The following is a 26,738-nucleotide window of genomic DNA, read 5'->3' as shown; positions in this document are numbered from 1 at the left end:
GGAAGGAGAGAGGGAGAGAAACATCAATGTATGGTTGCCTTTCGTGTGTCCCCTGCTGGGAACTGACCTGCAGGGAACCAGCCTGCAACCCAGGCATGTGCCCTGACTGGGAATTGAACCACGATTGTCTGGTTCGCAGGCCCGCACTCAATCCACTGAGCTGTACCAGCCAGGGCTGGAGAATCTTAATTTATGTCAGTGACAGCAGGTACATTAGCTTCATCTGCATTTGTCAGATTGTAGATTATTAGATGAAGTAAAAATTGGGGCATATTAGGTTTCTTATTTTGAGTGTATAGTATAACTTTATTGCTTATCCCCACCAGTAAATTGGAAATTACAATCCCAGTCTGAAACCTACTGCCTAGGTTGTTATGAGGATTAACAAGCTAATTGTAGCTTTTAATGCTTTGTATTCTTGGGGGGAAGGTGATGATATTATGAGCTTTTGTGCTATTTTTGTAAAACTGCTTAAGTTCGACAGTTTGTAAAAACTGCTTTAAGTTTAACAATTTGTTTTAAATTGTTGGAGAGTAAAGCATTTGGGATTCAAGTGGATGGAAATCATTGTTTTAATCAACATTTTTCTGGGCATGTTAAATTTTAGGGAAATTACTGTGATGTTTTACTTTTCTCAGATTTTTTTACTTTTTAAAAACATTTTATTTATTTATTGAGTTTTAGAGAGAGGGAAGGGAGAGAGAAAGAGAGGGAGAGAAACATCAATATGTTAGAGATACATGGATCAGTTATCTCCCACATGCCCCCAACTGGGGACCTGGCTAGCAACTGAGGTGTGTGCGTGTGCCCTGACTGGGAATTGAACTGGTGACCCTTCCGTTTGCAGGCTGGCACTCAATCCACTGATCCACACCAGCCAGGGTAGATATTTTGACTCTTTAAGAATTTGCATTATTTTTTTCTTCCTTTTTATTATACATATAAATAAGTAATACATGTTTATGGTGGAGACTACATAAGCTAAAAGACAAAAGACAGAAGAATCTTATCACCTAACTTTTTAAGCAAAGATGAGCTCATAGTTCTAGTTTTGTACAATAATACCGTAAAAAAAATTTTTAGCAGTGAAGCAGGGATGTTTTCATGTGAATAAATACAGCTTTGTATTTTCTGTTGCTGCATAGTATTCCACTACGTGGATATTTAGTAATTTAAGTTGTTTGGTTTGTGGTTTGCTTTTTTTAAAAATCATAAACAACATGAAATATTAAAAGAAAAGTAAATCTAGATATATAGCAAAATGTTTTTTTTTTTTTTTTAGATTTTATTTATTTTTAGAGAGAGGGGAAGGGAGGGAGAAAGATAGAGAGGGAAACATCAGTGTGTCATTGCCTTTCATTTGACCCCCACTGGGGGCCTGGCCTGGCTGGCAACCCAGGCACATGCCCTGATTGGGAATTGAACCAGCAGCCCTTTCGTTTGCAGCTTGTGCTCAACCCACTGAGCTACACCAGCCAGTGCGCAAAAATGTTTTTAAAAATCCTAAGGTTAGAGATGATTTATGGCAATTATACTTGCTTTATATTTTTTCTGTGCATTAAGAAGTCTCAGAAATTTTTAAAAATTTGTTTTTCTATAGGTTACAATAACAGTACAAATAATAGGTGTTTGTGTCTGGCACTAGGCTGAGTAATTGAAAATATCTCATTTAATCATCACAGAAACCTTGTAAAGTAAGCTTCGTCATTCATAGCTGAGGAAATGGATGGAACCAGAATAGTTAAAATAATTTAAATGAGGGTAGGGTCATGATGTGACTCTTGAACTGGTCATGATGTGACTCTTGAACTGCTCTCCTTATCTGTGAATGCCTTTGAGGGTAATACGGAATCTCAGCTGAGCATTTCAAGTCAGTTAAGGAAGAGGGTTGTAGATTTCTGTTTTTTCCTAACAACAGTATTGTTTTGGTGTAGAAAGATAGATTTAGGAGTTAGGAATGGAATTCCTTCTGAAGAGGCTGCTCATGCCCCTTCCTCTACTTATTTAGGTGATTGTTTTAGTAACTACTCCTTGCAGTGCATTTCATGGGGATATTGAGACCAAAGAGCTCTAGAGTGTCTAAACAAAACAAACTTTTACCTTTGAGATGTGTGTGTGATTAATGCCTAGTTCACTGATGTACTTTCACAGGGTCTGAGAAATCTTGAAAGGTGGGATTTAAGGCAACAGATTTTTCTTTAAGTTGTGAATATTAAAGAATTGAATAATTCTAAAATAACAATGGAATATTTACTGCTTTAAGTACTTCTGTGGTGTGATATTAATTATGACCCGTTTTTATGTGTGCTGAGTGACCCTGGGTTTTTACTAAGTTTTATTTAAGCTGTTTAATATCTATGCTTACTTGGGTCCCCAGAGGGAGGTTGCTTCCTGCCATTGCTGAGCCTTACTGTATAGTGCTTCTTGAATAGCAGGCTACAATAACTTTTCTCACGTGTTGTATTATTCATCTGGCACTGATAATGTTATCCTTCCATTGCTAGTATCAACTGTGTATTGCTACCAACTCAGAAGAGGAGATTGAATTGATGGGAAAGATGTGATAGGGATTTGTGTGTTTATGGGAGAAAATGCTTTGTATACTGTAAAACTAACTCAACACATTTTGCATTGGTTCATCTGTTGGTCTATAGCACAGCCATTTATAATCTATTAGGATTTAATACTAACTTTAAAATCAGAAATAGCCCTGGCTGGTTGTGGCTCAGTGGATTGAGTGCCAGCCTGTGAATCAAAGGGTCACCGATTCATTTCCCTGTCAGGGCACATGCCTGGGTTTGGCCAGGGCCCCAGTTGGGGGTGTGGGAGACGCAACCACACACTGATGTTTCTTTCCTCTTTCTCCCTCCCTTCCCCCCTCTAAGAATAAGTAAATAAAATCTTTAAAATAAAATGAAATTAGAATTAGAAAAAGTGGACATAGAACAGTTTGTGTTACCTAGGCTGCTTGCTATATGCCAGAAAGTTGATAAGGATAAAACTTGTAAGCTCCAGGAGTTTTAGTTATTTCATAGGAAGTTCATTAAAATACAGTATTAGAATGAGAAACTTGACAGTTATATAGAGCAGTAGACAAACTCGAACTGTAAGAATATTGGTATTTGTATGAATGTTATCACAATCACTTACTTAAATATTTTGATATTAGTGATGTGAATTGTCATAGTGTAAAAAACCTTAGTGTACTCCTGTACGGACCTAAACATAAAAAAATTTGACCAAATTGGAAGTTGTCTTCTTTTTTATTTTTTTTTAAGGAGGTGTAAGAGGTTGCTTTTAGTTCAGTTCACAAATGTTTTGGTCTCAAGGCCCCTTTGCACTCTTAGAACATGTCGAGACAACCTCAAAGAGCTTTTGTGGGGAATTATCAATATATTGGAAACCTTGAGATACTTTTAAAAATATTTACTAATTCATTTAAAAACAAACCTACTGCATATTATGAAAAGTAACTTTTTATTTTTTACACAGAACAAAAAAATTTAGTGAATGGCATTGTTTTGCATTTTTGCAAATCTTTCCACTGTCTCGCTTAATAGAAAACACTTGGGTTCTCATATATGCTTTTGCAGTCATTCTCTTGTGGCATGTTTTTATTGTATATAAAGAAAATCTGGCCCTGGCCGGTGTGGCTCAGTGGTTCAGTGCCAGCCTGTGAATCAAAGGCTTGCTGGTTTGATTCCCAGTCTAGGGAACATGCCAGGGTGCCAGCCAGGTCCCCAGTGGAAGGTGTGTAAGAGGCAACCACATATTGATGTTTCTTTTTCTCTCTTTCTCCCTCCTTTCCCCTCTCTAAAAACATAAATGAGTAAAATTTTAAACTGGTTTCACGTAGATAACATATTCGGAAAAGAGGAATATTTCAATAGTTTTTTCAGATAAGTGTGGCTGTCCTTTGAAGTTACACGCAAACTTTACAAGTACTAGTTTCATCAAGGTTAGTTACAATGTAGAATCTAAAACCATATCAATGAACTTTTTGTACTCTTGGATCAGTGATTTTTAACAGGTGTCCTGTGGCACGCTGGTGTGCTGCAAAAAGTTTTAAAACATCCAATATCTGACTGTTTAGTCAGGAGCTCTGACCTCTTTTTCTGTAGATTGTCAAATAAAAATTTGACAACAGCCAGCAACACCAATAGCTGTCTAGCATGAAAGAATTAACATTATGCCATTTTTTGGTCAGATTAGCAAAAAATATATTGTGTGTGTGCTGCAGAATTTTAGCAATTAGTGTATATGTGCCATGAGATAAAAAAGATTGAAAATTGCTTTGTTAGGTTAAAATTTATTGGTCTGTCTTGTACTTTTTACTTGTATATGAGTTTTTCACATGGATCGGTCATTTGGTCTTCTCCAGAGTTATGCAGATCTTCCAAATGTTGACACATTTCATTATACGGCATCAAAAACTCCATATATGTTAATATCAGCAGTAATGTGTTTAATCAGAAATAACTTTTTTTAACATAATGGGAAAATGTTCAAGTTTATGATGGTGGGTACAAGTTTTCGAAAAACTTATTTTGGTTTGAAAACTCAGATTTTATAATATGCAATAAACATACATTGTCAGTAGTTTTTCTCGAAGTGACAGGTTCACTTTGCTCATTTTCAAGAAAATGTCTGCTAACTACATAAGTTAAAATAACCTTAGTTTGTTAGTTGTTCTGCCAAGTAAAAATAGTGCTAGATGAGGAAAATTTCTAGTTCAGCTTGCATTGCAGTTATACAAGTGCCTTTTCTCAGACTTCTTAAGGCAGTGGAGTGCTTTATGTATAAGTTCCATTTCGTCACACAGAATATTTTTAAAAACATAAGAGTAGGGATTTAATAAAATTTATAACTTCATTAAGGACATTAAATGGACCTGACTTTTTAAAAACTAAGTGAAGAGAGAGTACAAAAACAACCAATCACTGTATAATTTGGTACCCTCTGCCTTGATTTGTGCTAAGGTACCAGCCTTATTTATACCCTCATTGCAAATATTAACTCAGCAAAGAAAAAAAAGGAAAATAATTTTTAGTATTACTATGAGATAGCTTTGATCTGTGGACCCCTGTAGTGGTCTTTGAATTCCCAAGAAGTTCATAGACCACACTTTTAAAAACAGTTGGCTTAGTTCTTTACATAGATTTCCTCTTGCTCTCAAATCAAATACAGAGGATGAAGAAGATGCAAATAACAGATTGTTAGCTTAGTTTACTAAATGAAGGTAATGTCATTATCAGAGATAATAAAACTGGGTGAGGAGTAAGTATTTTCACAGAGGAAAGTAAATTTTGGTTTTCAGGGACTTGAGGAACGTAGAGGTGAGAATGTTTATTAGTACAGCTCAGCAAGTTTTTCTGATTGTTAGAGTAGGCTTCACCATACATACTAGTGGTTGTTGCCAGGGAAGGAAGTTGAGAGAGAAGAGGGCAGAAAAAGAACCTTGGTATCAAGGACATCAAGAAAGGAGAATTTCAAGAATGGATTGGTCAGTACTACCTAATGCTTCAGAGAAGTCAGATAGAATGGGGACTGAGACTTGACCATTGGGATTTAATAATGAGATTATTGGTGACTTGCCAGAGCAGTAGGAGCCAGATTAGAGAAGTATGCAAAGGCAGCTATTTATACTACTATAGTTTGGGGTAACAGGAAGAGATGCCTTAGTAATTAATTTGAGAGGTGGCTATAAGTCAAAAGAGAGGACAGTGAAAGAAAATTAGTTACAGGTGTGATAATACAGATAAACTTGTAGTATGATCTGTCTTGCAGAGAAATTAGAAACTGCAGAATGCTAGGTTCTTTGGCAAGAAAAATGCACAGACCTATTTGGAATACAGACTTATTTTTAGTAGAGATAGAGAGTTCCTTATTAATTCTTTTCTGTTTAATTGCTAGGTGTTTAGTTTGCTACACTTACTTTAAATCCACTAATTTTAAGAAGTTTAAAGAGATTTTTTTTTAATGCGGGTAATTTGACTTTAACAATCTGTGGTTCTCTCAGAATGAAACTTCTGTTTTAGCTACTTTAGGTCTGTGGTAACAAGTGATAAAAAAGAAGGGTGGGTTTCTTTCTCTTGTACATGAGTGCTTGCATGCTTGCGCTTACCCTTGCCCTGGTGCAAGATATTCAGGTCTCCAGAATGCCTGGAGGCAGAGTTTGGATTACAGCCTCAAGTAGCATTTGTATTAAAAACATGTGTTGTTGCCTAATGTGCTTGTATTTCTAACTTCCTTTTCTTCTTTCTTTTCTAGTCTGTTCTCTGGGGAGGCAGTAAGGGGCCGTCGAGCTGGCCTCGGCACCGGGAGAGGCTGGACTTCCTGTCTCTCTGTGCTGAATGGCTGCGATGGCGCCCGCTCTCACTGACGCAGCAGCTGAAGCACACCATATCCGGTTCAAACTGGCTCCCCCATCCTCCACTTTGTCCCCTGGCAGTGCCGAAAATAACGGCAACGCCAACATCCTTATTGCTGCCAACGGAACCAAAAGAAAAGCCATTGCTGCAGAGGACCCCAGTCTAGACTTCCGAAATAATTCTACTAAGGAAGACTTGGGAAAGCTGCAACCACTGGTGGCGTCATATCTCTGCTCCGATGTAACACCGGTTTCCTCGAAGGAGTCACTGAAATTGCAAGGTGTCTTCAGCAAGCAAACAGTCCTTAAATCTCACCCTTTCTTATCTCAGTCCTATGAACTCCGAGCTGAGCTGCTGGGGAGACAGCCAGTTTTGGAGTTCTCCTTAGAAAATATTAGAACCATGAATACAAGTGGTCAGACAGCTCTGCCACAAGCACCTGTAAATGGGTTGGCTAAGAAATTGACTAAAAGTTCAACACATTCTGATCATGACAATTCCAGTCCCCTCAATGGGGGAAAACGAACTCTTTCTTCATCTTCTCCTCAGGGGGGTGAAGCAGTGGCATCTGAATCTGGGGACTTGAAGGGGGGTATGACCAATTGCACTCTTCCACATAGAAGCCTTGATGTAGAACACACAACTATATTTAGCAATAATAGCACTGTAAACAAATCTTCTGTAAATTCCATGGAACAGCCGGCACTTCAAGGAAGCAGTAGGTTATCTCCTGGCACAGACTCCAGTTCTAACTTGGGGGGTGTCAAGTTAGAGGGTAAAAAGTCTCCCCTGTCTTCCATTCTTTTCAGTGCTTTAGATTCTGACACAAGGATAACAGCTTTACTGAGGCGGCAGGCTGATATTGAGAACCGTGCTCGCAGGTTGCAGAAGCGCTTACAGGTTGTACAAGCCAAGCAGGTGGAAAGGCATATACAGCATCAGCTGGGTGGATTTTTAGAGAAAACTTTGAGCAAACTGCCAAATTTGGAATCCTTGAGGCCCCGAAGCCAATTGATGCTGACTCGAAAGGCTGAAGCTGCATTGAGAAAAGCTGCCAGTGAGACCACCACTTCAGAGGGACTTAGCAACTTCCTGAAAAGCGATTCGATTTCAGAAGAATTGGAGAGATTTACAGCTAGTGGTATAGCCAGCTTGAGGTGCAGTGAACACGCATTTGATTCAGATGTCACTGACAGTAGTTCAGGAGGAGAGTCCGATATTGAAGAAGAAGAACTGACCAGAGCTGATCCAGAGCAGCACCATGTATCTCTGTGAGTAGAATCCATGCATAATGTCTTTATTGAGAATGTCAGGAAGAGGGGGAAAGACTTGGTAAAATCCTACAGTGGGGAGAATGGGAGTCTTTGTATATAGGTACCTACGTTCCACTTGTCTTTTCTCTGATAGTAGTTAGATTGGTGCATATATATGTTAATGAAGAAATGAAAGATATTTCTGACATAGTGTTGGTGTTGTTTGTTGTAGGCTTACAGCTGCTAATTTCCTTTTAAAATCTCATTTATTAAGAAAAATTCTATTTGTAAAACTGTACCCATGCTTTAAGTGAATAGATTTTTTCGAAAATGTAGGTAGGCTATTTTTGTAAGTTCTATGACTTCAGAGTTTGTTGTTTCTAGTAAGGGACAAAAGTTTAGTTAACCTAGGTAACTCTGCTAAAGTTTGTAATTGGTTTAATTGAGTCAGCTTAATGTACACAGTCCTTACATGAGATTTCCTTAACATTTTAAAAAATCAAAACAGCCCTGACTGGTGTGGCTCAGCTGGGCATTGGTTGGGTGTTGTCCTCCAAGTGAAAGTTCTCTAGCTCAGTTTCACATGAGGGTACATGCCTGGGTTACAGGTTCAGGTCTCCTGTCAGGGTGTGTATGAGAGGCAACCATTTGATGTTTCTCTCCCTCACATTGATGTTTCTCTCCCTCTTTTTCTTCCTCTATTCCCATCTCTCTCTAAAAAATTAAATAGTTTATTAAAAAGAAAGAAAGAAATGGGCTTGACTCCCTAAGTAGCTTTCATGAGAAATAGAAAAAGACACCCCCCTTTCCTCTGGGCTGACCCACCTCAGCAGGCTGCATACATTCCAATGGTTTCAGCCTTCATTTGCCCCTCAGCCTGGGTCCTTGTGCTGAAAAACATCTTACAGCTGCAGTTGGTTCCCTGTCCCAAATTTAAAGTGTATATGGCATTATCAGTAATGTAATTGTACTTAATGTTTCCTGGGGGTCTTGATTCTGTAGAAAAACCATTACCTCAGTAAATCCTCCAGAACTCCTTCAGTAGAAACAGGTTTGTTTCATTTCAAAGAAGAACCACTAAATGAACTCCCCGTGCCATCTCACTTTCAGGAGCTCAAAAAAAAAAAAAAAAAAAGAGTGAGAGAGAGAAAGCTGCAAGCATTATTTTAAAAAAAAAAAAAAGACTAATCAGAAAATACCTCTGAATATAAAGGTTGCCTCTAAGCACAATTCACTTTTTTACAACTTGATTCTGTGCCTAAAAGAACCCATGTTTATCAGATTTGGACTTCATTCTCTCTCAGCTGAGTTAAATGTATTCACCTATTTGGGATAAATTCTTAGCAGTTTTTCCAAATATGTTGCCTTGAAGAAAGTTCTGTGTAAGCTTTGGGTGGTACTCAGTTGGTGTCCTGGAGCCAGAAGGTCTTTACTCATGTTCTCCACTCCTCATCCGCATTCAGCTTCTTATGGATAAATAGGGAAGGACAGTATAAATATATTTCTTCAAAGATAGTCTACATTTTATCTATTTACAAGTGTTAGACTTATGAGAGAGGGAAACATGATTATTTGGAAAAAAGGGGCAGAGATCCTGACTAGTAGATCCTCTTTCATTTCTTCTTCAGGTAGGGATTTTATAACGGTTGGATTACTAGAGAAGGCTGAAATGGGTGGTTGGAATAATTGGTTTTTCCTTACCTGTAGTAAAAAGGTGACTAAGGTTTTCACAGGAGACTTAATTGAGGCAGCTGTACTTTTGAGCATAAGTAAAATTTCCTCCTCAATTTTTGTTTATACTATCCACTTGGATAACACTCTGTGTCTGAATATGAAATTTTGGTTTATATTTCTGTATTGAGGGGGAAAGTCTGGATAATTTTGTTGAATATCTTCCTTGTAGATGTAGTTCCATTACCATTTGTTAGCTTACTGAACTCATAAGTCCACTTTTTTTATTGAGATCTAAATAAAGCAGATAATATTTCAGAGGCTTGCTATTTTTGTAATAGTTATTTTTTTCCTAAATGGATTAGTAGTTTATATCAGCTGGCCAATATTTTTGGTGTTATCCCTACTGACTTTGCATAAACCATTGCTTTAAAAAATCTTGGTTAACATTGAATATTTTGTTTTAGAGTAATTTCATATGACAAATATTGTAGTTGAAGCATTTTAAGTTTCAGGTACTAGTTTTGTGTATTTGAGGGACAAAATATAGAAGTTTACTGTTTTCAGGATACATGGTATTGAAGAAAGTTTAAGTTTTGGTAATGTGGGTGGTTTTTCCAATCCAGTGATATTAAAATAATTGAGAGAATTTTTCTTATCCCATGGGGTAATCTAGTGATTTGAAAAGAACTCTTTAGTCCATTCACTCACTACTTAGTTCTGGGCATTCTTCTAACATAATGGTTTGTTGATTGGAAGGGTGCGAAGTGTAATGAGAGCTCATAGATCATTTTAGGGATCTGTTCAGTACTCCTAGAGTTAAGTCAACTAGTTGAATTAACTTGCATCAGATTGTATTAAAGTAAGAAAATTGGGGTACTTAAGGGAATTGTGAAGTAAATATACTTTTGCACATTTTTATTTAATTGAAGTTGGAAGTACCAGTAAAGCAGCACCAGTACTTCAGAGATCTTTTTGAGCAAGGTCACCAGATTGACTCCTAACACAAGTATTTAGCCAGGTGTTTGTTGATTTTCTGAGTATTTGAAAGATTTTTCAGCAGTTGGCCAGACAGTGAGAGTGGAGGTACTGCTTTGATTAAAAAAGGATAAGTTGTTCTTTGGATGCCGAGAAGTCTTTTCTTTGTGATTTAGTAGTCCCTCCCAAATATTGTAACCAATTTATAATTCTTGAGTGCTAGAATAAGTAGTTAACTCTCCATTAGATTGACCAAGCTTGTGAGTTTCAACTTGTTCTCCCCTTCCAGTAGCCTGTTTAAAATTTCACTCCTTTGCTGAAATACTTATGCCAGAGATAAAGTAGCTAGATTTTCTCTAGGCAGTCATGATGAAAATATTCAGTACAGGTGACTGTTGAATTGTTTTGAAATGATGTTGCTTAAATTATAAGTGGATGGTGCTGTGACAATTACAAACCTTTACTAAATAACTCACTTTTTTTTTTCTTTTTTATCTCCAAGAAGAAGAATAGTGATCCATTGTAAGCCCTAGGCACATGGTAGCAGTAGAAGAATGATCAGTATTTACATGTTGTTGAGTTTTTGGCAAATTGTTATATTGTATTATACTTTACAGTTAGTAAATTTTGTATCACTAGATAATCACATATTAGAAAAGTCCCTTTTTCTTGATTAATATTTTTGGTTATCTGATTTTACATTTAGTTTAACACCATCAAACCTTTCTATTTTAAGCTCTTTTTGGTAAATCTTCCTAAAATGTTGTATATATCTTCCTGTCTTGGTACATGTAACTACTAGTTTGAAAATTTTGCACCGTATTGGGTTTGACCTATATCATTGTAGAAGATCACTGGGAGGAGCAGGAACTTAAGCATCCAAGGAACTAACAAGAAAGCTGTGTTTCAATAAATACCTTATTGTTTAATTCTTTTAAAAAATGATTTTTTAAATTTATTTTTAGGGAGGGGAAGGGAGGGAGAAAGGGAAAGAAACATCAGTGTGTGGTTGCCTCTCACCCGCCCCTTCTGAGGAACCTAGTCTGCAACCCAGGCATGTGCCCTATCAGGGAATCAAACCATGGACCCTTTGCTTTGCAGCTCAGCGCTCAGTTCACTGAGCCACACCAGCCAGGGCTTAATGTTTAATTCTTAATTGTAGAAGTAGAAAAGAAGCATTTATTTATCTTGTATGTATGTAATACAACTCTTGAGTGACTCTTCTGCGTACACTGTCTTGTACGGTTTATAGTCCTCTTTTTCTAAGAGTTTTGTTCTGCTATTTTGTTATGAATTCCTGAATTTTGTTTTTATTTTCTTAATCCTTGTGCTTATAAACTTCTATAGTGAGTACTTGCTGTTAAGAAAATACTTTTGCAAGTTCTTTTCTTAAGTGTGCTCTTAGATCAGCATAGTTCTAGATACCTGAATGTTACGTAGACCTTTCTTCCCTCAAAAATTTCTTTCTTACTGAACTGTTAACAATAGGTTTATCTTATCTTGGTGGTTAGTATAAAAATAGTCCCACAAAATGTTTCATTGTGACTACTGGAATATATGTTTTAAATAGTAAATGTATATTATACAATGCCTTCTTTATAAGGTCTTCAGGGAGAAAGATATGTAACCAAGAGTAAGTGTATTTTTTCCTAAGCTTGCGAGTCTGTTTCTATTATCTAGAATGTGTAATTTGTTTTGTTCACTAAGTTGCTTTTTTCTTGTTGGCTTTTAGAAGTTGAGAGCCAAGTTTGTAGGTCTTACTGCTGTACCTTTTTTTAAAGCCTTGTTCTTGGCTTCATTTTTGTTCTCCCAGTTCTTGTTTTATTTTCATGTTTTTATTTCTGCTTTAATTTATTCTAACCTATGTTTTATTTGTTAGGTGGCCTTCTGAAGTCTGTTCAGATCAGGGTTGGGTAAAAATAAACTAGATGTTCATTTTAGTGACACTGAAGGAGTTGTTTGAATTTTGGATTGTCTTGATTGCAGTGATTCTCATTTACTTCTGGGAAATTTCACACTCTTGTTAATGCAGACTTCCAGCGAGTTCCTAGTATATTTGTAGAATTTGCTTTTTAGGTACTCCGGAATGCTTTGTCTATTAGCTCCTACTTGAATTTATTAAGTGTACACAGATGATTTGCCAAGGTCAACTTCCTATTTATCTTTTCATAGAACGATGGAGTGAGGCGAATATTAGCTAGGAGACCTAAGATCTAATTCTTCTCTGCTACAAACTTGCTAAAGACCTAATAACCAAAGTAACCACTTTTCTAATAAAAATGAGGGAATAGATCTAGATGATCTATCTGTAGGGTTCAAACTACCTTGAATTGTGCTCCTCTGTTTTTAACATAGATGGCAAAAGTCTCTATAAGTTACTGGTATAACTGAAATAAAGCTTCCTTGACTTGTGCTTAGAACTTTGATTCTTTCAGTGCCTTAGGGGTTTTTTTGGTGGAGTGGCAGGGGAGGGGGTTCATTAAAGGGATTACTGTATTTCTCAGTGTAGGGGGATACATATGTGAGAATAATTCCATTGTGTTCCTGCATTGTAGAAGTTACTTCAGAGCTGAATAAACTTCGATTTTGTAAACACCTTTGAGTTAATAATGCCCTTTGTTTTTCTGTTAGCCTGTATATGTCATCCAGTGGTAGAAACAAGAACTTTTTGTATTTATTCTCTTTTCCCTGTCTCCCCTTTTCTCCTGAGAATATATATCAATAGTGAGAATTATTCTTGGTCCTTCTTGTGGGGTTCCAAAGGAAGGAAGCTAGGCAACAGGAATTTGGGTTACCCATTTGCTGCAGATCTAATTGCTACAGATGTTTTCGGTTGCTTTGTGACTGGTGTTTTCATTCTCTGAAGTTGAGTTTAAGCACTTTCATGGTGGTGTTTCAGTGTTAATGTAATAAGTATATGCGGAGTGAGCAAATGTGTGAAACACAAGAGATGGCCATAGGTAAATAAACTGAGCCTCTATCCTCAAGAAGTTTAAAGTTTTAATGTGGAGTGGAGATTACAGTAAGACAGGTGAATACTTAGAATAGTGCCTGGCACATAATGATGTAAATGCTGAGTGATACAAATGAAATAGAAAGAGGTCACAGATGGTTGATAACACTGGAAAGAAAGGATACTAGAAATGAATCTTGAAGGGTGGCCAGGATTTCGACAGAAAGTTTTCTTTTGGTTGTGGCCTACTGAGGTAGGTAAGTACAGGTAGAGAGCACAGCATAAGCAAAGAGGCCAAAAAGCATGGAGCTTTGGTGGCTAGAGTGGGGCTATTTATAAATCTAGTATAAAAAGGAAAATTCTAGAGATGATGCAGAAGCACATTTAACAGGACTTAAGAGTACATGTATGGGGAGAAAGGGGTCATAATAGATGATTGAATTTTCAGTCTTGGATGGCTGTAAGAATACAGTTTATAAAATAACCCTCATAGCTTATGAAGGTCCGGGCTCTTCACTAGTGTCTTAAAAATGAAGGTTTCTGTATTCCGTACAAGTTTCAGCAAGTGTTGACAAATCAGGAAATAGACTTCCAAGTAATCCTCTATGAACAAGAAAGAGTCAACTTGTACTGAGGCCTCAAAGATGTACATTGAAGACTTTGAAATTAATTCATTTATTGGATGTATTGAGTGATTACTATGAGCTGAGGTAGGTTCTAGGGATATACAGTGGTGACTAAGAGAGACATCCCTGCCCTGTTTTCATGCAGGAAGGTAGGGTAGAAAGAGAAATTAGTTATTTAAGCAAGTCATGTAGTTAATGATATATTTACAAAGGTTGTGGGGTGCCACAGAAACAAAGTTCAGTGCTGTGAGAGTGCATATAAGGAACATTTAATTAAGATGGGTGAGGATGTCATAGCATGTATGCTGAAGAAGTAACATGTAAGCTAAGACCTGCATGATGACAAGGAATTGGTGGTGAAGAACAAAGTGTGTTACAGGTTGGGGAAACAGCATATGCTAAGGATTTGGGAATGGGAGGTGCTTGGTACTTGTAAGAACAAAGGGAGAGTAGTGGTGGAAGTAAGGCCAGGAAGTGAGCTAGAAGCCAGGTCATGTGGGTGGGTTTGTAGTTTAGCTTAGCCTTAAATTCTTAATGTGAAGCCATTGACAGTTTATATATGTAATCGTTGGGTTTTTTAAAGATTCCTCTCTTATTGTATGAAGAAAGGAATGGATGTGGACTTGAGAACAGTTAGGGTGTTGTGCAGGCTGGGTAATAGGGAATGATGGACTTGGCCTTTGGCAGGGAAGAGTGAGAGAATTGGTTATTGGCGGTTAGGGTGACTACATCCTGTGATTGATTAACTGGATGCAGTGAGAAAGAGGGAAGAGGTATTGAGTGATTCTCAGATTTTTGACAGGAGTAATTGGATTGAATGCACATGTTGAGACTGGGAAAGAGCAGGTCAGGTAGTTTATTGAATGCAGTGGGCATTCAGTAATTTTTGTTTAAACATTTTTAGCTGTCGGGTATACCCAGAGGTTTGAGTGTTCATTTGCAGAGCACCCTATTAGATCCCATCAGCATGATAAAATAAATTGTTTTACTAGAAAAGGAAAAGATTGGAGCCACGTTCTATTTCAAATGACTAGTACTTGCATTAGTTTCTCTCTTCTCTCCCTAAATAAAGACCAAAATGGAATAGATTATTTTGAAAGCTGGGCAGAAATTCAGGCCTTTTCATGTCTACTAGTTTCATTGTCTTTTTCCTCTTTCCCATTGTGTATCTTGGAAAATTATGCACATATATTCAATGTAAAGAGAACATTGAATTTTCTATAGATTTGAACCAAGGGCTCGGTATATAATAAATGTAAAGAATAACTCTTATTTTTTATTTCCATTAATCGAGGCTTCATGAGAATTATTTATTTATTTATTTTTAAAGATTTTATTTCTTTATCTTTAGAGGGGAAGGGAAGGAGAGAGGGAGAGAAACATCAATGTATGGTTGCCTCTCATGCGTCCCCTGCTGGGAAGTGGCCTGCAACCCAAGCATGTGCCCTGACTGGGAATCGAACTGTGGTTGCTTGGTTCCCAGGCCCGAGCTCAATCCACTGATCTACACCAGCCAGGGCTGCTTTATGGGAATTTAAAACTGTCTGATTTATATTTATGTAATTATGAAGAAAGGTTTTTACATCATAATGGTAAACAAAATTGCTTTGAAGTCAGTTTCAATCTAATAAAAGTATCTGGAGAGTCTGTTCCTCAGAGACTGTACTGAAAATTGTTAAATTGTAAATGTTGTGGGTTCTTTTGGCAACGCATTTGGTAGCATTGTAGCAACTATATAGATTATATTAATAACTCAGGTAGTAGAATTTGTGGAGATTATTGGGGGGGAGTGGAGACTGAGGAATAGCAGCCAGGAAGAGGGGTTATATTCCACTTTAAATCATTTTCTTATAAGTTGCTTTACTTTTGCCTAATAGAACAAAGGGCATGAACCAGGGAATTGAATGATACTGGGTAAGTGTAGCAAACATTTTCTTGCTTACCCTTTAATTGCTGTTTCCTATTGGTGCTTCTGGTACTTGAGAGATGCATCTTGAGAAGATAGAAAGAAGAGGAGACAGAGCTTAGGATCTTTGGGACTAAATTAGTCTGAAACCTGGGAGTTCAGAGTCCCAGGAGGATTTTGACTGAATTGATTTGGTTGAGCTAGGAAAGAATTTTTTTTAACCAACTCTGCCTAATCAGACACCAGAACTGAGACATATTGATAGGGGAAAAATAGTAGTCTGCATTTGTTGAGTTATTTTGAAGTGTAGGCAGTGTCATGACTGCTTTACACACATTTAACTTATTTTATCTTTATAATACAAAGGTAGATACTATGTTTTTTATTTTATTTTTTGGGGAGAAAGAGGAAGATATTGCTGTTCCACTTATTTACACATCCATTGGTTGATTCTTGTGTGTGCTCTGGGCATCAAACCTGCAATGTTGTTGGCATATGGGGACAATAGTCTAACCATCTGAGTTACCCGGCCAAGGTGATACTTAGTTTTATAAACTTGGACTGAAGAATGAAAAGTTTAAGTCCTAAAACAGCAATACAAAAAATATATATGCACCCCCTGTGTTCATAGCAGTGCTTTTTACAATACTCAAGATCTAGAAACAGCCTAAGAGCCCATCAGTAGATCAGTGGATAAAAAAGCTGTGGTACATTTACACAATGGAATTCTATGCAGCAGTTAAAAAAGAAGAAGAAATGTACTTTCGTGACAACATGGATGGAGAGTATTATGCTAAGTGAAATACACCAGTCAGTGAAAGACAAATACCACATGGTCTCACTTATATGTGATATCTAATGAACATAATAAACTAAGAACAAAACAGAAACCAAAGCATAAATACATGGAACGGACTGACAGCTGCTGGAGGGGTTGGGGAGATTAGATGAAAGATGGTGAAGGGATTAACCAAAGAACATTTATGCATGACCATTGGACCAGACAGTGATATTCAGTTGGTCTGAGGGAGGGATGTGGGTGGGGGCTGGGTGGAGGTGGGAAACAAGAGAAAAATTTAGTAATTTCGTAATGTATTTTGAGGAAAGGTGCGTGATCTGTATCTTTTAGCCTGCAGTACCATACTAATTTCTTTCAAAGATTAGAATTTAGATAGGTGGGGGAGGGGCTAAAGTGATTTTTAGAAAAGAGAAGGAAACACAGGAATTTATATGTATTGATCACACTTTTGGTGTTTGGTGTCAGGCAGTTTACATTATTTAACCTTTAAAATGTAAAGTGCAATCTCTTTTACATTAGAGATCAAAGATGATAGGTATGTTAAATAATTTGCTTGAGGTCAAGATAAAGATAAAAACTCCTTTCTTACTGGTCTTTCTATTGTTTTTCTCTGGGAACTCTTTGGAAGGAGCAGAAGATTCTGTTTTGAGAAATGGAGCAACCTGAAGGGAGGCTCATAGCTCTTTAGAAGCGTTTCTGACAGCACTGTGCGCTGATGGACATGGCATTGACCATGAAGGATGATGGGAGGGTTAAATACTGTCTATGGTAATAACTGATCCAGAGAAGTGATGTATTTTATAGGTTTTCCCCACATCAAATGGGTAAAATAAATATTTTGATGTTCTAAAGGGATGCTTTATATTTTAATTTATGTGGAAAATCCTTTTACTTTCCCCAGTTGCTAGAAAAAGAAATTTTCTAACATGTGAAAAATATTTTATGTTCTTTCTCCTTTGTATTTTTTTTTTTTTTAGTCTTCCCTTGCACTTAACAGCTGACGTATGAATCGTAAGAAGGTACTGAGTCTCTTTATTAAAGTATTTTTCTCAAGAAATCTCTTCCTGGTAAATCCGGATGCTGTAAGAACTTGAAAGGCATGAAATAGCAATGGAAAAGTATCCTGATTGGTTTTCCACCTGCTTAAATGAATTTGTGTCATTTCATTGTCTGAGTATGAGGTTTACAATTAACATTAGGTGTCTTATTTTTATTGATTTGATAATCATCAGACAAACCTGAAGGATGAACTGGAGGTTATTTTTCTTAGCATTTGTGGAGTTAGTACGAATTGGGAGCATTATAATAGAATTCAGGACTGCTGTTGCATTGTTAATTTTAGTTACATGTTTTAATCTTAAGCTTACATTCTTCATTTTAAAAATCTGGTTTATACCTTTTTGAATAATGATGAGACTCAGGCCAGGATAGGCAAAGCTTTGTCACTATAGGCACACTGTCTGTTTTGCTGAGGTATGTATGCTGAGTGGCAGCTCACACTACCTGCATTTCCATAGGGAGTCCACAGACTGGGTCCCTCAGGGAGTTTGCGATAGAACTGCAATAGTAGTGCTCACTTGTTTCTCTCATGAGGCAACCTGAAGCCAGTGTGTGTGCCTGTTTGTGGTAATTGTTGGTTTTTTTTTATTGTGGCAGTGAAGAGATCAGAAAATAAGGTTACCAAGTATGGACCCTGAGGCTGGGTTGTAGTGAATGAAGACAAAGGCCTTTACTAGATGTGCGTCCTTGTTAGAGTGTTATGCTTTGGAACTAAGTATCTCTAATGCAAAAAACAATCATGTGTCTGTCCTCTTGCCTCCCACCAAATAAGCAAAAACAATACAAAGTTCTTTCTTAGTTCTCTTTCTCAGAAATAATTGATTAAAAACTATTACAGATGGTAAAGTTATGTAGAACAAATACAGGACCAGCTGCCTTTTGACACTGCCAAATATCAAAGCAGAATTTCAGATACTGCTTTTTTGATGCATAAAGTTGACATAGTTGAATTCTTCATTGGTTCATTTAGTTGTCTTTCATAGAATTTTACTCCAAGAACAAAAAGATTTGTAGTTTCCTTCAGATCTTGAGTTTTCTCAAGTGAGTTGCTGCAACCACTGTTCTACATTTCCAGCTGGGTAAAAATGGTTTTCTTTTTGAACTGGCACTCCCCCAGCAGATTTTTCCAGCAAGTATTCTTTGGGTACACCCTATGCATAGTAAGATGAAAACAGAGGCTTAAGACTCATTTTGCTTTTACTTAGCTGGAACTGGAATTTATCTCTTATGCAAATACATTCAGTCATTCACAGAAGTAAGTAGAAATGCTAATTTTGTATTTTCAAGAAGTTTGGTGCAATGATTATCTTTCCAATTTGTTCTTAATGGTAACTTTATAGTACGTAGATCTCAGACTCAAGAATTGAGGCTGCGAGGGGACTTCAATATTTGCAAGTATGTATGTGGTTTTGGTTTTACATTTTATTAGGTGTGGAAGTTTATTGTTTCCATTAATGTCCAAAACAACGTTAGATTATTTACACTTCCATGCTTTACTCTAAGTAAACAATGTGATGGTATTACTTGATAAGTTAAATTTCCTAAATTCATGAACATTAAGGTTGGCCGACAGACTTGAATATTTTCTAGAAGACCAGTGTTCACAGAGCTTACATTCCTTTAATAGATCGTCCTTCAACAGTAATCACAGACATTACCATAATTGATAATCTGAGTAGAAACTAAGACGTGTCTGGTTCGCAGGCCCATGCTCAATCTGCTGAGCTACACCAGCCAGGGCAAGATGTATCATCATAGAGGGTAGCCAAAGGTATCCCAGTGACAATTCCAGAAAAGAAATCCAGAATTCTCTGAGCAAAGAATAGTAAACATTAAAAAATTCAAGGTAACTCTTAAACATTTGGGGACTAGCCTTTCAGGATCATCTACCATCAAGATTAACCTTGCCCTTCGGGGCAAGGAGACACTTTTCTGAGAATAAAATAAATAATGAAAATGCTTAAGAAGAATCGAGAACTTGGCTTTTGCCTTTAAAGAATAATTTAGGTGACTGATCCCCCTCCCCTACCATGTTCAAGTAGAAAAGGAAGCATTAGAATTAGGCAATGTATGCTTAATTCTAGATACATGGTAGAGGCATTACTTGTTCAAATTTAGGGGGATGAAGTGACTACTATGGGCTAAGGTGATCAGAAGACCTGAGAAGAGGTGGAACTTTAGTTTGAATCAATGATGACACTTAGGTTTCTAAGAGGAAAGAGGATGTTTCAGGTCCAAGGATGAGGGACCTCAGATAAGGATGTTGTGTTTGTAACAGAAGAGACCTACCTATCTTCCAGACAGAAAGGGTTCAATGATGTGAAAGAAGAGGTTGGAAGGGTAAGCTGGGGTCACATTCTTTTATAAAATATTTTACTTATTTTTAGGGAGAGGGGAAGGGAAGGAGAAAGGGAGAGAAACATTGATGCGTGAAACACCTCAATTGGTTGTCTCTCATAGGCCCCCACCTGGGAACCTTGGTCCACAACCCAGGCATGTGCCCTGACAGGGAATTGAACCAGTGACCTTGTGGTTCGCTCAATCCAGTGAGCCACACTAGCCAGGGCGTGGGTCACATTGTTTTTGAATGCTGTTTGGTGCATTTGGATTTTGTCCTAAAAATAGTGGACAATCACTGACATGGGATAGCATGATTAAAATACTCATAAGAAAGAGTCTTTCATAGTGACTTGGGTTGGATGGACTGGAGGTTTAAGATGGTTTGGGGCAGGGCAAGACTTAAAAAGCAGTAGTCTGTCTATAAATAAAACTCTTGAGTTAGGGTAAGAGACATGAAATGGAAAGAAAGGTTCAGATGCAAGACTGATGTAACAAAATTTTAGAGTTCACAATGGACATATGCACATATTTGTCATTTACAGATGAGAAATGTAGGGACAGAAGTCAAGTGACTATGCTAAAGATTATTAGGATAAGAATCAGGGTTGTACTGGAGTCTCTGACTTGCTAGCTCTGTGATCTTTGCATGTTACTTTTTTTTGTGCAACATGGGACATAAAACATTTACCTTACTGATTTTGTTAGGATAGAGGAGATAATGTATATAAAATGCTTATATCCTATTCCAGTGTCTGGCACATAAATATCAAAATGATATTTAGATGTTGGGTGCATATCCATTATAGGACATAATTGTCAGGTTTTTGTAATTACATGTTATATAGTGAGTACTTATATACATTGTGTTTTTTTTCCTCAAATTAGGTTGTTAGGTGAAAGGATATAATTTTTTAAAGATTTTATTTATTTTTAGAGAGGGGGAAGGGAAGGAAAAAGGAGAAATTTTCACAAAATTGCTGTGAAAATTTTAGTGTATGATCACGTAATAATGGTATTTGTCTCAAGTGAATAGTCTCATCCTACTTTTTGCTTTTCACATAATTTCTTCTGAAGGTCTCATTTTTAGTTGTTTCATGGCCTTTGAGGACTTTTTAGTTTGGGTATATTTTAACTGTATGCACATGTTTGTCTTTGTAATGTACTTAATAGAGTTAGATTTTTATAAATTTGCTATTTTTAGATATCTATTGAATTGAACATAGCACAAAAAAGGGGGGTGTGAAAGATTTTCTTTGCAACACACTGGTTTTACTGTTGATGGACTTTTCTGATGTTTAGTGTTTGTACATATAAAGCTCTTGCCTTTTGTATTAAGTTCTCAGAATCTATTAAAGAAGGTTGAACAGTTCAAAAGATTGTAGATATATCTTGTTAGGTAGCTTTCCAAAAAGGTTCTCAGTTGTATTCATTCATAATAGTGTTATAATCAGGTTGTTTGTTTATCCATACTCTAATTAGCATGGAGAATAATTATTTTAGTGTTTTTGGTTGGTTGATTTTTAAATCCTCATTTGGGGATATCTCATTGATTTTAGAGAGAGGGGAAGGGTGGGGTAGGGTGGGGTGGGGTGGGGAAACACTGATTTCCTCCTGTATACATCCAGAATGGGAATCAAATCTGCAACCTGGGTATGTGTCCTGGCTAGGGATCAAACCCACAACTTTTGGGGTATGGGATGATGCTTGACCACTCAGCCAGGGCAGCATGGAGAATACCTTTTTATTGTTTTAACAAGTCTTAATCCATTTTTATGATTCCTTGATACAGTAGACATAACAATCCTTTGTTGAAAATACTGGAAATCACAGTTGGATAAGATGCAGAGATTATAGTTTACGTTTTGATATTTTGAGTGGTTTTATTTAGATTCACCTTTTTATTTTTTTTCCATGCTAAGGATCTAAATAAGTCCTCTTTACCTTGTGTCCCAGATAGTTAATTAATATTTCAAAAGCACTCATTTTCATAATACTTTGCTTTGGTACTTCTGAAATTGAATTAAACCTATATGTTAATTTGAAAATATATTTTCACTCAAAATATGGGCTGTCCAGTTTTCTCTATATTCATTTGGTCTATTTTATAAGGGTATTGAGCATTTTGGGCTTTTTAAAAGCAGCTTTTATAAATAGATTCTCTTACATTAGATAGTTTTATTGCTGGCAAAGAGCAAAAATACTAAAAAATGATTTTGCATCTTTTTTTTCTTACTCAGCTACTTTAAAGTCTAGAAACATGTATAAGTAATAATACTAAGAAATATTTAACTTTTGCTAAGTGGTTTATAATTGTATATATGCATGTCTTCTCCTACCCCTCTCTACAGTAGGTTGAAAGAATAGTGGCAGGATAAATGATATATTAAATGAAAACTATCTTGGTGATTTAAATTCTTACGAAGTCTGCAAAAGACCTAATAGTGACTTTCCCATGTGTTCCCCATTTTGTCTTTGTGCAGCTGGCTTGTTGATCCCAACCGCAGAAACATAGATTATCCATAAAATCTAGAGACTCTGCTTTAATGTGATGTATTTGCAGTTGATTAGTTTGTTTGATTTGTAACTGGTCATTATTGTCTTTCAAGAAGAGGGTAGAACTGTAAGGACCTTTTGATTGACCTGAAGAACCTGTATCTCTCTTCCAGTGAGCTTGTATCTCTCTTCAAATTTTATTGTAGTTAAGAGAACATGGTCAGTCCTTAAAGGGTTTGGGAAAGATTGGAAAGCAATGTTTTATTACAGCTTACTCTTTTTGACACTTTCATATGGTTTAAAACAATAAAAGGCCTAACAACAAAGAAATGCAATTGTAATTGCATCCCTTTTTTGAGGGGAGGGGATTCTAAACTGAAAATTGTTGCCTTTTTATTTTGCACTCAGTGTTTCTGTAGTAGCCTAGTGGAATGTTTTGAGCATAGGACAAGAGAAACCTTTTGTGAAGTTTCAAGGTACTGCATGGCAGTATTGATTTACTTCATCCCTTCCTCCCTCCAGTGAACTTGTTTAGATGTGTAGACAACCTTGGAGAAAAGAACCACACTTTGGCTGCTTTCTTGTTTCTAAGAGTAGCTAAATCTAGGGTTATGTGAATTGATTCCCAATGGCAAAACTTGTTTGGATCCTGTTCCATGGGATAATGTCTTGAGGTCAAATATGGATGTTTCCTGCCTCAAGACATTGATCTTGGCAGGTAGATTTATAATTTGAAAATTGGGCTGGCTTCCATTTCCATTGTGAGGGGGGATAGATTTTAGTTAAGTACGGATAGCCTGTGACCAGAAACTACAAGATCTCTCTCTTTCATACCTAGTAACCCACCTAGTTGACTTAGCTTTGTTTTAACCATCAAATAAAAATATTCTCATGGTGTAGAACAATAGCTTGCTTTTTTAGCTAGCCCAGGAATGTGCTGTTGGTGATCAGTGCAGTGGCATTGACCCTTGGTATGGCACACTAATGTCAATGGCTAGATTGAAGAGCCTCCAAGGCCATTATTGTGGTTAGGGCAGGAGGAAGGTAACTTAAAACACAAGTTGGAACAATTGTGGAAAGTCTGAAAAGGCCTGGTGGGGGAGGTGTTTAGAATGCTTTTAATGAAGCAACAGGAACATTTTTGCTCAGGACCCTGACATAATGAAATAAATGCTTTGCTAAAGAATCTCACTGCTGTGTGCTTTTACTAGAACAGAAGGAGTGGAAGACAAGCAGTTAAACTATTTTGCAAATATTTGGTTCATTATGGTAACACTTAACACAGTAACTTGGCTCCAGAACTATATAAAATTACCAGTGTCCCTTGATGTGTAGGTCTCTTTGTATTCCTCTTTGATTTTCTGTGAAAAACTTTTACAGTGAGAATTGTTTGTATAAATTGTTAATTATATTCACACTTTTAAGTTTGCTTTTAGACTTGACTTTGCTTTAATAGTGGTCCCCAACACCAGGAGAATGAACATGACCCAGGAACTTTACGTTCCTCTTTAGGAATTCTTGACTTGGGTTAGGAATGCAAATTCTCACGCCATACCCCAGGCCTACTAACCGGAAACTCTGGGGATGAGGCCTAAAATCTGTTTCAACATGCAGCCCCTCCAGGTGATTCTGCTGCAAGACCAGTTTTGAGAGCATCATTGATTTGAGGCAAAGAAGAAAGCTGTTGTTTATTTCATCTGAATTTTTTAAGAACCTGAAATTCAGAAGGAAAGGGATAGGATAAAGTACATAATTAAAGGAAAATCATGACTTTTATGGGTTTAGTGAAGAGGCTATGATTGCTTTTTATTTCTCTTGAACTACAAAAATAAACTGCCAGAAACAATTTACTGTTAGTATTAATGAAGGAAGTTGAACTTTTGGATGATTTTTGTCACCTGAGTGGCCCTTTCTTTCTTAGTGGAATGTCTTGCTTGATATCACTTGTTGAAAAGATTTTCATCCTAATCCAGTTCAGAATACAATAAATGCTCACTAAATGGGGTAGAGTGTTGGAAATCAGGATTGGAAGTGAAACAACATGTAATGAAACTATTTTTACCATAAGGCTAATAGATGATATAAAAGAAGAGTTAAGTTCCTGTGCATATTTCTGGTCACAGAAACATCACCAAACTTAATAAATACCCAAAACATTCTAAGATTAAACACTGAAGTAAATGCAAGTTGTACCTACATTAAAGAAAGATTAACAAAAATGTAAAAACATTTTCAACTTGCGTATTCCAGTTAAGGGTCACTGATGGTTTCAGCCCATCCCAGCAGCTCAAGGAAGCAAGGCAGGAGCCCACCCTGGACAGGACGCCCTTCCATTGCCGTAGTGCACTCACATACCCCCACTCTCACTCAGACTGGATGAATCAGACAAGCCCATTTAACCTGATGGGAACATCGTTGAGATGTGGAAGGAAAGTGGAGTGGCTGGAGAAAACCCACACGGACATGGGGAGAACGTGCCCAACTCCACATGGACAGTGGCTCCCAGTGGAAATAATTTCTTCCTCCTAATCAATGTTACAACAAACCAACATTGAATGAAAAGCTGGTATTTGGGCTTGCTGTACTCATTAGGGAAAATGCATAGCAGATATTTCCAGTGTTTCAGCAATGGAAATATTTCACACTGATTAATGTAGGCAGGGAACTAACATGTATTATTTTCATATAAAGTGTACAGTTCATTGGCTTTTAGTATATTCACAGAGTTGTGTGAATAGTAGCACAGTTTATCTCTTTCCTAATAAATTGATTTAACACAAATATTGATGACATAAAAATTAACTCAGTGGAAAAAAACTCAAGTGTCCTTCAAAAGGTGAACAGATAAAATGTGGCATAGACATAAAGGGGAATGTTATTCAGAGTTAGAAAGGAGACAGTTTTGACACATCCTATGACATGACTAAACCTTGAGGGCATTTTGCTAAGTGAAATAAGCCAATCACAAAAAGATAAATGTGGTATGATTCCACTTATGTGAGGTACGAAGAGTAGTTAAATTCTTGGATACAGAAAATAGCATGGTGTTTGTCAGGAAGTGGAGAGTGGAATCAGCAACTACTGTTTAATGGGTATAGAGTTTAGTTTTGCAATGTGAGAAGAATTCTGGCGGATGGTGGTGATGGTTGCACAATAGTGTGGATGTACTTAACACCACTGAACTGTACACTAAAAAATAGTTTAAATGGTAAATTTTACGTGTATTTTACCATAGTTAAAAATTGGGGGGGGGAGTAGGTCAGACAAAACATGCTACATTTTCAGTTATTTTAAATGTCTGGGAATCCTTCTTTCTTATAAACTGAGAGATTTTGGTGTTAAAGCATTTTATAAGTTGTCAGGTACCAACTCACATTTGGTGTGATGTTGCAGAATCAGTAAATATTTTTAAATTTATGTATAATTCATATAACATCCACTTTTTAACAGTATACAACTCAGTGTGTTTTTGGTATACTTACAGAGTTGTGCAGCTATCACCATTGTCTTAATTCTGGAATATCTTCATTATTTCAAAAAGAAACCCTATATTTATTAGCAGTCATTCTCCTAGCCCTTTCTTCCCTGTAGTTGCTCACAACCACTAATATTTCTGTCTGTGGATTTGCCTATGCTGGACATATCATGTAAATGGAATCATATATATAGCCTTTAGTGTCTTTTTTTCACTTAGCACAATATTTTCAAGGTTTACACATGATATAGCACATGTCAGTACTTCATTTCTTTTTATGGTCACATACTATTGCATTATTTGGTTGTACCACATTTTGTTTACTCATCCATTCATGGACTTTGGATTGTTTCCACCTTATTTGTCTTAAATTGTGTGTTAGTGGGAGTGAAGTGATATCTCATTGTGGTCTTATTTACAGTCCTCTAGTGCTAATGTTGATTCCATTAGTATATACAGTTGTATACCTCTGATGCTTAACAAAAGTTTTGAAATTTTTTAAGAATATTTTATTTATTTATTTTTTAGACAGAGGGGAAGGGAAGGAGAAAGAGTGGGAGAGAAACACCAGTGTGTGATTGCCTCTCATGTATCCCCTACTGGGGACCTTCTGCAACCCAGGCGTGTTCCCTGACTGGGAATTAAACCAGTGACCCTTTGCTTCACAGGCACGTGCTCAATCCACTGAGCTATGCCAGCCAGGGCAGTTTTTAAATTTTTGGTATAGTTCATTTTACCTTTGTGTATGTGTGTGTTAGAATTCACTGCTATGATTCCTTCTAGGAGTTTTATAGTTTTAGCTCTTACATTTACG

The 26,738-nt window shown here is 36.8% G+C and overlaps 1 protein-coding gene across 4 annotated transcripts in view; it reads left to right on the top strand.

Moving 5' to 3' along the window:
- The window catches only part of KANSL1 (KAT8 regulatory NSL complex subunit 1), a 160,916-nt gene that overhangs the window by 38,042 nt on the left and 96,136 nt on the right, over positions 1 to 26,738 (top strand). For all 4 annotated transcript variants that reach the window (XM_037163683.2, XM_037163681.2, XM_037163684.2 and 1 more), the window contains one exon: positions 6,271 to 7,642. In XM_037163683.2, the coding sequence (XP_037019578.2) occupies positions 6,354 to 7,642 (1,289 nt within the window). In that variant the 5' untranslated portion in view covers positions 6,271 to 6,353. The remainder of the gene's footprint in view (positions 1 to 6,270; positions 7,643 to 26,738) is intronic.

The sequence above is a fragment of the Artibeus jamaicensis genome, unplaced genomic scaffold (genome assembly GCF_021234435.1).
Source record: "Artibeus jamaicensis isolate MK-2021 breed Jamaican fruit bat unplaced genomic scaffold, CSHL_Jam_final contig_1998, whole genome shotgun sequence".
NCBI lineage: Eukaryota > Metazoa > Chordata > Mammalia > Chiroptera > Phyllostomidae > Artibeus > Artibeus jamaicensis.
This window is presented reverse-complemented; position numbering and strand designations above follow the sequence as displayed.